Raw genomic sequence first — 10,477 nt, forward strand, 5'->3', positions numbered from 1 at the left:
TATTGAAAATTCTTGAACTTTACCCTTAGAAAATTTGGAATAAATACGACCTTTAATTTGATTCCAATGTTTTGTATCACCATTGCTATAATTTATACGCAAAAAGGATCCTATAACGTGTATTTAGATTTAGAATATATATTAATACAATTAATTTGTATAAAAGTAACACTCACCAAGTAAATGTAAGAACATTCCATAGCTTGATTCTTTAACACATTCTGTATTATTAATTCTATCTTTTACTTGTTTAAGAATATCCATAACAGTTTTCCTACCAAAAAATTTGTTTAATAATAATGATACAATAAACAAAACAAGTACGCAAATTATTTGCCTACTTTTCAACTGATAATGTCCAAGGACCAGACACATGTAATAAAAATGGTTCATCCAATCTTTTATGAAAGCAATCCCAAAGAAGAGAAATAACCGAAACTCGCGGTTGCCACCAATCCGTGATAATAGTATTCAATAAGGATATCATTATACGTAATTCTTCATCAATTTCATTTCGTTCACCATCCTTTCCACCTTTAGAAATATATGTTTTCAAAATTTTTTCAATCTGTTCATAGTTAGTTCTAATCTTTAAAGAAATAAATAAATAACATTATTTTATAAATATAAATCCAAATAAGAAAGAAATCAAAATCTAATTACCCTTGAACACTTGGATCCTAAGTATACACCATCATTATTGTATCCATATAAAAGTGAAAGATTATAAATAATCCAGAGACAAAACAATTCAGAATTTTTACAAAGTGTTAAAGGATAGTCATAGGGTTCTTGCTTATTGCTAGATGCATTCCTATTTAAGAGTCCATTAATACATTCATTTACAAGCTCCCAGAAAGTCTGTAAATATACAAGCATGTTATACATACATTCCAAAAAATATGTCTATTAAAAGCTTCTAATGTAGTACCTTTACTTTCATCCTATCAGATAAACTATCAATAAATATTTGAAGCATAAGCCATAATTCACGAATGCATGTACAGTTATATGGAGTTTTCTGCTGCACATGTATTAAAGGCATCTACAACATATTGAGAAAAAGATTTTAAATACACACTTAAATCATTAATCACACTTTATAGAAAATATATATATTTTTTACCGTTTCAAATATTTTTAATGAAATATAAATTAGATCATTAATAATCATTGCTTGAAAACCTTCAAGTTCATCTAATTGATTTTCCCCGGAATATTGACAATTTACATTTTTTATATACACTAATGAAATAAAAAACCATCTTAATTCTATGTGCATATGATACATATGATATTCTGGTTGTTTACACTGTAACATATAAAATGTGAATAATATTATAACTTTAAGCTATATAAACTACAAATACTTTTTTACAAACCTGATTGCCTAATTTAGAGGGAGCATAATGGAAAGTAACATCAGGGATGTTACGTAATCTTTTTAGGAAATATCTCATTGCCTTAAATAATGCATTAAACTCTTCTTCAATATTCTCATTTATAATGTGTAGCAATTGAAAATTCCATTTAATACTACAAAATTATATTCTTTAGGTAATCATTGGATGAAAAAATAATTAAAAAAATAAATTATCTTACCTATTTAAGTACATTCTTATATATAAAATGAATTCTGATATGACACATCTTATATGATAAAAGTCAACATCATCTGTCTTGGAATTTAAAACTTGATTATAAGTTTCATATCTGCTCAGTATTTTCAAATGCATGCTGCAAAAACATTTTTTAAATTAAACATTATTTACTGATTTGCATAATAAAGAGCTAATAGCTTCTTACTCCATGCATTTGATGAAATGTTTTAAATCTAGCAGAACTGTAGCAGCAGGCACAGTACAATCAAAAAGATCTATATTTATGTCTGATAACAAACAATCATCTTGTGGATACAAAACATTTTCCACTTCTCCACGTAAAAATAAACCATCTTTATTCAATTCCCAATCATTAGAATTCACTTTTCCATTGCATTTGAAAGTTAAACACAAATCCATTTGTACAGTGATTTTGGTAGAAAGTACAAATTATTCAATGTAAATGCTTATTTAAATTGAAACACATTTTTCATATCTAAAAATGAAGGAAAATGACAAGTACATATTATACCGAATTATATTAAAAATATTTTATGCAATTATATCTTTCGTTTCGCACTACAAATTGTCAACAAAAAGTAAATGCTTTTCCCTAAGATTTGGCGGTACTTGTAGAAGTGCCATCTATGTATAAAGTATATGATGATCACGTAATTTCAAAACAAGAAATTTCAATAATCTAAATTCTTAACAGTATAATATTTTTATATTAAACTATACATCGTAAAAATAATTTTACTATTTTAATTTACAAACGCAATTTGGCGTAATAAGTCATATGATGTTCTACTTTTTAAACTTGTAGTATGAATGAATGATTTGCTATTGATGGTTCTTCAAATTGGATAATTAGCTCAGGTGTTATTTTTCGTAATTTCACAAGTGTTTCTAATAATCGATTTCTTAATACAATTTTACGAGCTGCCTGAAGAAAGGGTAGAATTTTGCAATAATGTAGAAAAGGCTCTACTTCTTCAGATGATATTGAAATTGTATTTGGATACTAAAAATAAAATTTATGGAGACTTCATCTACTACATATTAAGTAATTTTTAATTAAAGAATGTATACTTTTCGGGAAACCCTTAAAATTCTCTGTCTTATCTTTTTAATTTGTTGTCGCTCAAATAAATCTTTTTCGGAATGTGATATTAAATTTTTATAATCTTCCCTTGTTTGCTCTCGTTGCATATTAATTTCAATAATTTGGTTTTCAGTAGCATCACGTGTTTCATAATTCACTTTTGGTTTGTAATGAAATTTCACTTGTTCGTTTTTTCGGTAATGATCTGCTACCTCTATTAAAAATTCCTTCAATCTTTGCGCTTTTTGCTCCATAGTTTTAAATAAGTATAAATTTAATGGACCTAAATAAGGAATAGTTTATTTGTTCCTGATTAGCATGACATAAGAACATTTTGTACAAAAAGTCTAACCCTTTAATTCATGTTCATGAAATGATTTCCGAATTCTTGAATTTAATATACAGTTTACGGCATGAATTGAGTGCAAAGGAAAATAACCACATTGTTTTAATACAATTTTTTCAAAGCTTCTGTATTTCGTAACAGAATCTTTAAAGGAAGGTTTTGATTTATCTTTTTCAAAGGAAATGGATTTTATTGTTTTAGGAGCTGCAACAATTTTTTGCCATTGCGTTTTGCCTCGCACTTTTGATTTAAGGTTCTCTAATGTTTCTCTAAATATTTAGTCTTTTTTAAATTACATCACTTATTATTTGTATTTCATTTTTTTTATAAAACTTGTGTCTGCAAATATTCTCACCGTAAAAGGCCTGGTCGAGTATATGCGTAGAAATTTATAATATGTGGAGTTTTGCATAAATCAGATATGAATATCCGAATTTGGAAATTCATACTTATATACTTCAGAGGTTTATAAATTATCATAATCATTATAGGCTTGTGTCCTGGTCTCATATAACCTAAAAATCGAATTAAATTTTATGTATCACCGAATGATAAAAAGATTCAAAAATTGACAGAATAAGTATACCCCATCGAGGATAGATGTCAACGCACGACTTTTCATTAGATGGTAAAATCGCGAATGAAAATTCGTTCTTTTCATGAGGATATATTGGCATTTTATAGCAAACCCTTCAATAATAAATAATTAAAATTGTTATTTGAATGGAGCTCAAATTCGATAATAAGCTTACGTTCGACCAAGTGGTACATTTCCAAAATTCACATTATTGGGAAAGGAAAACTTAGGTGTCATCTTAGCAAACATTTTTATTTTTATTACTTGATCTTTAAAGTAGCGTATCCTTAATAGATCATTATAATCCCTATTCTCATTAGGTCTAAACAAAATATTTATTTTGGAAACTGATCCAGGAATAAGCCATGTTCTCTAGAATATATGTACGTAACATTGAAATAAAGAATTTTGAATGAAACGTTTTCTTCGAGCATACAAATCCTTTCATTCACCTGAAGATTACTTTTGATCCGAAAATAATCAGTCTCCAATGGTAAAAATTGAATAGGGCATGATTTGGAAAAATAGTTTGTAATTTCCACTATCTTTTCTTGAACTTTAAAATTTCCAGAGTCGAAAATAAATTCTAATTTTGGAGGTATTACACTTAAGGAGCCATTCTTTGGTTCTTCTTCAAAATAATGTACATTTCTTTTCGTAATTTTATCTATACAATATTGAGTCTGGTTCAATGCATTTACATCCATTCCAGCATTGGAAATTAACGTATTGTAATATTATCAGTGTTGAGCTGCCACGAGAAAATTCTTTTATTTATATGCAATGTAACAGGAAACAGATGAAAGATAAGCATAAAGTGTGATTTGAGAGAAAAAATTTAATTTTCGCGCGAATACATTGTATGTATTTCCATCTGTTTACAAGCTTGTGATAACTTGACAGAAACAAGGATAGAGTACACTATGAGAAGATAGCTACAATTATTTATATTTGAAAATATAGAATTGTTATGCATATTTTAATAGTTTCTTTCACATAAATAATGCTACTGTTTGTCTAGAAAAAAGCAGGTGGTTTTACATACGCTTGCAATAAATTGCCGATTACAAAAAGAAAGTAACATACCTAACGATACGCGTTGAAGTATGATTCACACTACTATGTCAGTTTTTTACGGTTTTATAGCTATGTTTTTATAAATACTTCCGTATTTGTACAAATTGAAAAATTTATTAATCATGAGCGTGCAGGAATTGCGTGATGGGGTATGTTGATTTATTTCTTTAAATAACTGTATTTCATTAAACAATTTTTGAATACATTATAGAAACTGTAATGCCGCAGGTTAGATTCATGTGTCAATTATCCGATTTATTTGCAATTCTTTGTAATATAATGATCTTATTTGTATGTTATTTTTGTATGTTATTACGCCACTCAATGTTTGAAAATTCTCATTAATCTAAGTCCACTGCATCATTGACACAACAATTTTTTAAAGTAGTAACTTTTTGGAACTTTGTGCTACTTTTTATTACATTTTTTAATTTCATCCACTATTAACTTTTGTAGAATGCATAAGTTATACAAGCTTTTTTAGAATGAAACATTGATTTTTTTACAGTCTCCTCTATTACAAGCTATATTTTTTGGAGATGTAGACGAAGTAAAAGCATTATTGGCAAGAAAAGAAGATCCAAATTGGCAAGATCGAGAACAACGTTCTCTTTTGCATGCAGCTGCATATAGGGGAGATCCAGCAATTGTAGAAGTGCTTATATTAAATGGAGCTGCAATAAATGCTAAAGATAAGAAATGGTTGACTCCATTGCATAGAGCTTGTTGCTCAGGAAATCATAAAGTAGTAGAGGTTTTGTTACACCACAATGCAGATGTCAATATCAGGGACCGTAGTTGGCAAACTCCTTTACATATAGCAGCAGCTAATAATTCAATACAATGTGCAGAAGTGATAGTTTCATATTCAACGAACATTAATGTAGCAGACAGGTTTGTGTTTACAGTGTTTTACAATTGATTTATTTAAGTATGAATTAATAACTGTATAAACATTTGCAGAGGTGGAAGAACAAGTTTACATCATGCAGCTTACAATGGATACTTAGAAATGACAGAATTTTTGGTTCAAATGGGCTGTGTAATAAATGCTTCTGATAAACAAGATCGCAGGGCTTTACATTTTGCAGCATACATGGGACATGATGGAATTGTCAAAGCACTTATAGAAAAAAATGCAGATATAGATGTTAAAGTAAAATAATATTTTTAAAATTGTTATTCTTGTTATATATGTTATAAGATTCTATTTATATAGATATTTATATTATTAAGGATCGAGATTTATACACTCCGTTACACGCGGCCGCAGCTTCTGGTAATGTAAAATGTATGCATACATTAATCAAGTTTGGAGCAGATATTGAAGCGAAAAATGTGTATGGAAACACTCCCCTACATATTGCATGCTTAAATGGCCATGCTGATGCGGTTACAGAATTAATTGCTAATGCTGCTAACGTTGGTGAGATGATTTTAAAATTTGTTGAACAAATTTTTGTTTATGACTTTTCTAACAAATGATTCCTTGAACAGAGGCTGTAAATTATCGCGGACAGACACCATTACACGTTGCCGCTGCTAGTACTCATGGCGTTCATTGTTTAGAAGTTCTTTTACAAGCTGGTTTAAGAATAAACGTTCAATCGGAAGATGGACGTACGCCTTTACATATGACTGCAATCCATGGACGATTTACCCGATCAAAAAGTTTACTCGATGCTGGAGCATTACCAGATACTAAAGATAAAAATGGAAATACTGCTTTACACGTAGCTGCTTGGTAAATTTCAATGAAAATAATCAATTTTATCCAATAGTTGCGTTTAGCATTTGTATTAATGCCAAATTTCGTATAGGTTTGGTCACGAATGTTTAACTACAACTTTGTTGGAATATGGTGCATCTCCAGCCGCGCGTAATATTGAAATGCGTACTGCGTTGCACCTCAGTTGTTTAGCAGGACATATCGAGGTAAAACATTCATGCATATATGTACAAACATATTTCTGAAATTCGACATTAAATTCTTAATGAAATTAACAGGTCTGTAGGAAATTATTACAAGTCGATAGCCGACGTATAGATTCGAGAGAAATTGGGGGTAGAACATCATTACATTTAGCAGCATTCAAAGGCTCTGTCGTCTGTTTAGATTTACTCTTATCTAGTGGAGCCAATTTTCGACTAACTGACAATAATAACAGGTTGGCACTTCATCACGCTGCTAGTCAGGGTCATTATCTTTGCGTGTTTACTTTGGTTGGATTCGGAAGTGATTCTAATTCACAAGATATAGAGGGTGCAACCCCTTTGCATTTAGCAGCAGCGTCAAATCCTAGAGATTCTGGTGCTCAGTAAGTATTTCATTTTTTATACGTAATTTGTTTCATAAAACAGTATGTTGAAAAATTCATTTGAATTTGCTTTAGGTGTGTACAGTATCTGTTAAAACATCGAGCCGATCCCCGTTTGCGTGATAAACGTGGTTTCACTGCAATTCATTACGCGGTAGCTGGAGGAAATCAACCAGCTTTAGAAGCTTTGTTAGAAGCTTGTCCACCAGGAAATATGACGGTGTCATCCACTTCCACAGGAAAACCAGAACCTCCATTGCCTGCGCTAACACCTTTACATCTTGCTGTACGATTGAGTAAATCAATAGCTTGAACAAATTAATGTGCTTAACGATCGGAACTGTAATTACTTATATTTGCAGGCATATCATGGACATAGCGAAATATTAAGTTTATTATTGCCATTGTTTTCCAATACTAACATTAAAGAGGATACTGGTAAAACACCATTGGATCTGGCCTCTTATAAGGGTCACGAGCAATGCGTTCAGCTTTTGTTAAAATATGGAGCCTGTGTATCGGTTCAAGTATGATTTTAAAAGATATTTCTTGTCTGCAAGATGAGTGTTACATCAGCATTAGTAATCATTAATATATTTTCAGGATTCAATTACAAGGCGCACTCCAGTGCATTGCGCTGCAGCAGCAGGCCACTTCCATTGTCTGGAACTTCTTTTGGAAAATGCAGAAGATCCAAGCGTAGTGAATTGTTACGACGCAAAACAGCGTACTCCTTTAACACTTGCAGTGGCGAATGGTAACCCAAGATGTGCCATGTTACTTTTAAACTCTAAAGCTGATTGTAATTTGCCGGATATAAACAAGCACACGCCACTATTTCGAGCAGTGGTTAAGGAACGTGATCATCTGCTGGTAGAATTACTGTTGTTGCACGGTGCTCAAGTGGCGATACAAGATACAAATGGTAAAACACCATTGCATCTGGCCGCAGCGTGTGGGAGGTTGGTTCCATTTATCAAGTTAAAAGACTTTTTTATATTTTTACTTAATCGGCTTTAATTTTCCTGCAGAGAGAAAGCGTTAGCTTCTCTTGTCAAAGCTAATTCTGTAGCTGCCACATTAAAAGACGATCAAGGTTGTACCGTTCTTCATTGGGCTTGTTACAATGGAAACTCCAATTGCGTGGAATATCTATTGGAACAAAATGTGATCAATTCATTGGACGGTAAACTTTTTTCGCTTTTAAGTAAATTATTATTCTTGATTCTTAGTCTAAATTATTTTTATATATATATAGGTAATCCATTTTCGGCTGTCCACTGTGCAGTCTATCAGGGATCAGCTCATTGTTTAGAATTATTAATAAATAAATTTGGAGGAAAGACAGTTGCTGCTCCCAGAGATGTTCCAGGTGGTCGATTGCCTTTACATGTTGCAGCTAGTTCAGGATCTGTAGAATGCGCGAGATTGATTTTGAGTTCTGTTGGGCCTGAATTAGCTGGACTCGAAATTCCAGATTATTCAGGCCGGACGCCTCTTCTTTGTGCTGCCATTACGGATCAATGTAGCGCTATTGGTAAATTTTATTTAATGGAAAAATTTCATACGTGTATTCCACATATTTTTACATTAAAAATTGTCTTATGTCAGAGTTGTTGCTTGAGTGGAAAGCTGATGTACGTGCGGTTGATTGCAATAAGAATACAGCTCTCCACTTAGCTTGTCAAAGACGACATTCTGCTGCTGCTTCACTCTTACTGAATTGGATCGACTCTGTTAATTCGAATACTGAAAACACGTTACAGACGCAGCAACAAAGTATTGCTGTAATTAACATGACCAATAAGCAGCAAAGAACTCCGTTACATTTGGCAGCCAGAAATGGACTTGTAACGGTACGAAAATAATTGATTGTTTTTCAAAAATAGTCTTATGGTTCTATTATGAAGAACTGTAAAAATTTGTTTGTATACAGGTAACACGACGTTTATTGCAATTGGGTGCAAGTGTAGTTGCCGTTGATGCAGAGGGACTTACACCCGCATTAGCTTGTGCTCCAAATCCAGCTGTCGCGCGATGTTTGGCCACTATTCTTGCTGCACATGGTATTGACGTTAATTCTAGGTAACTTAACAATGAAATTTTTCATAAATCAGTGATTATTCGTTACTACAGGTCAGAATTGGGAAGCTGCACAACACTCGCCGTCAATTCAACAAACATCAGAAGTATATTTAAATGGCAGAAGTGGCGATTCACAACACAGCTCAGATTCAGAGTTTTACTGACAGCAGGTATTACGCTTCGATCATCAAGCGTTCCAGAATTTAAACGTTGACTCAATGCACGGAAACATTGATGTTGCACGGTTGATTTGGACAAGCTGTTGGTTATTTTCGATTTTAACATAATGCTGCTTATGCTGCATATAAGACGACAGACAGATTTAGTACGATAAATCAGCGCTTAACAATCATTTATCTGCAATTGTCAGCCTCATAACAAGTAATAATGACAATACCTCTATTTGTACCATTAACATTTTCGATAGAACCGCCGCAAACTGCCAAGAGGGGTATGGTAATATTATATGTGTTTAAGCGTTGCTTAAGAGAGCAATAACGTTAGGCTTAAAAAGAAATTTATTGTACTATGCAGTAAGCACGACTATAATTAGGTATCTTGTATCAAGAAAAATACATACCATTATTTTTGCTTTAATATCTTAACATAATTGCATGCACATGCAAATGTGTCTGGTACAAAAATGATTTTGTAGATGCGACATAGACATTCATATAGTGAATTGCTAACATAATTGATACCTCATTGATGAAAAAAAGACACGATAATGTTTGTGTACATTGTCGATTATATCGTATCGTAAGGATACTCATGGACTCGTAAATTTAATTCCTAAGGTGAATTCCTAAGATACACGCCAGCTTGCGCTGTTACTTGCATATTTTTAATAATCAAACGATATTTATACCATCAGATAATAAAGCTTTCTATATTTTGCAATATAATCGATCTTTCATCAATTAGAAAAAGTACAAATTGTATGGATAGAAAGGGATCGTAGATTTTTAGATATCATCGTGGTATTGTACTCAAAATTTATTCAACATAGTGTAACAAAGATAAAGAGGAATTTATGTATTTTCATTTTTTTTCAATCGAAACCATAAGGCGTGATGATTCGATTTATTTTATTATGAATATTTATTAATATTCCATTATTAATATGAATTTAATAGGAAACATGATAAGGCATTTTATTATCATACAACTTATTATTAAAACGAGTCTTGAGTGGACCATAAAGGACATTAACCAATGAACGCATAGTCGATTAATTAACTATATGACACACATAGCGAATAAATGAATTGTCTATAGGGAAGTAGACAGATTATTAACGAAATGCTCTCTCTTTCTCTCTCTCTCTCTCTCTCTCTCTCTCTCTCTCTCTCTCTCTCTCTCTCTCTC

At 31.7% G+C, this 10,477-nt stretch overlaps 2 protein-coding genes across 2 annotated transcripts in view; one reads left to right on the plus strand and one right to left on the minus strand.

Moving 5' to 3' along the window:
* LOC108579615 (protein MMS22-like) overlaps window positions 1–2,021 on the minus strand; it is a 5,480-nt gene extending 3,459 nt beyond the window's left edge. The window contains exons 1-9 of the mRNA XM_017943197.1: window positions 1,807–2,021; window positions 1,603–1,737; window positions 1,383–1,536; window positions 1,127–1,312; window positions 932–1,045; window positions 664–861; window positions 342–589; window positions 177–274; window positions 5–110 (exon numbers count right to left, since the gene is read on the minus strand). Coding sequence (XP_017798686.1) covers window positions 5–110; window positions 177–274; window positions 342–589; window positions 664–861; window positions 932–1,045; window positions 1,127–1,312; window positions 1,383–1,536; window positions 1,603–1,737; window positions 1,807–2,021 — 1,454 coding nt within the window. The remainder of the gene's footprint in view (window positions 1–4; window positions 111–176; window positions 275–341; window positions 590–663; window positions 862–931; window positions 1,046–1,126; window positions 1,313–1,382; window positions 1,537–1,602; window positions 1,738–1,806) is intronic.
* Window positions 2,022–4,828: 2,807 nt separating this feature from the next.
* LOC108579612 (serine/threonine-protein phosphatase 6 regulatory ankyrin repeat subunit A-like) lies at window positions 4,829–9,564 on the plus strand. The gene is made up of 15 exons (XM_017943194.1): window positions 4,829–4,855; window positions 5,215–5,600; window positions 5,670–5,862; window positions 5,943–6,132; window positions 6,204–6,450; window positions 6,527–6,641; window positions 6,714–7,024; window positions 7,100–7,310; window positions 7,387–7,551; window positions 7,628–7,990; window positions 8,060–8,210; window positions 8,283–8,561; window positions 8,636–8,880; window positions 8,961–9,090; window positions 9,161–9,564. The coding sequence occupies exons 1-15, from the start codon at window positions 4,829–4,831 to the stop codon at window positions 9,271–9,273; spliced, it is 3,126 nt and encodes a 1,041-aa protein (XP_017798683.1). The 3' UTR covers window positions 9,274–9,564.
* The last annotated feature ends 913 nt before the right edge of the window (window positions 9,565–10,477 follow it).

This window comes from Habropoda laboriosa, unplaced genomic scaffold (genome assembly GCF_001263275.1).
Source record: "Habropoda laboriosa isolate 0110345459 unplaced genomic scaffold, ASM126327v1 scaffold33, whole genome shotgun sequence".
Classification (NCBI taxonomy): Eukaryota; Metazoa; Arthropoda; class Insecta; order Hymenoptera; family Apidae; genus Habropoda; species Habropoda laboriosa.

What these genes read in the sequence shown, in the direction of transcription:
- LOC108579612 (XM_017943194.1), top strand. Translation starts at nt 4,829, where the DNA reads ATGAGCGTGCAGGAATTGCGTGATGGG. An exon ending in GTTTAGCAGGACATATCGAG is followed by an intron (nt 6,642 to 6,713) that starts GTAAAACATTCA and finishes TGAAATTAACAG; the next exon opens with GTCTGTAGGAAATTATTACA. An exon ending in TGTGATCAATTCATTGGACG is followed by an intron (nt 8,211 to 8,282) that starts GTAAACTTTTTT and finishes ATATATATATAG; the next exon opens with GTAATCCATTTTCGGCTGTC.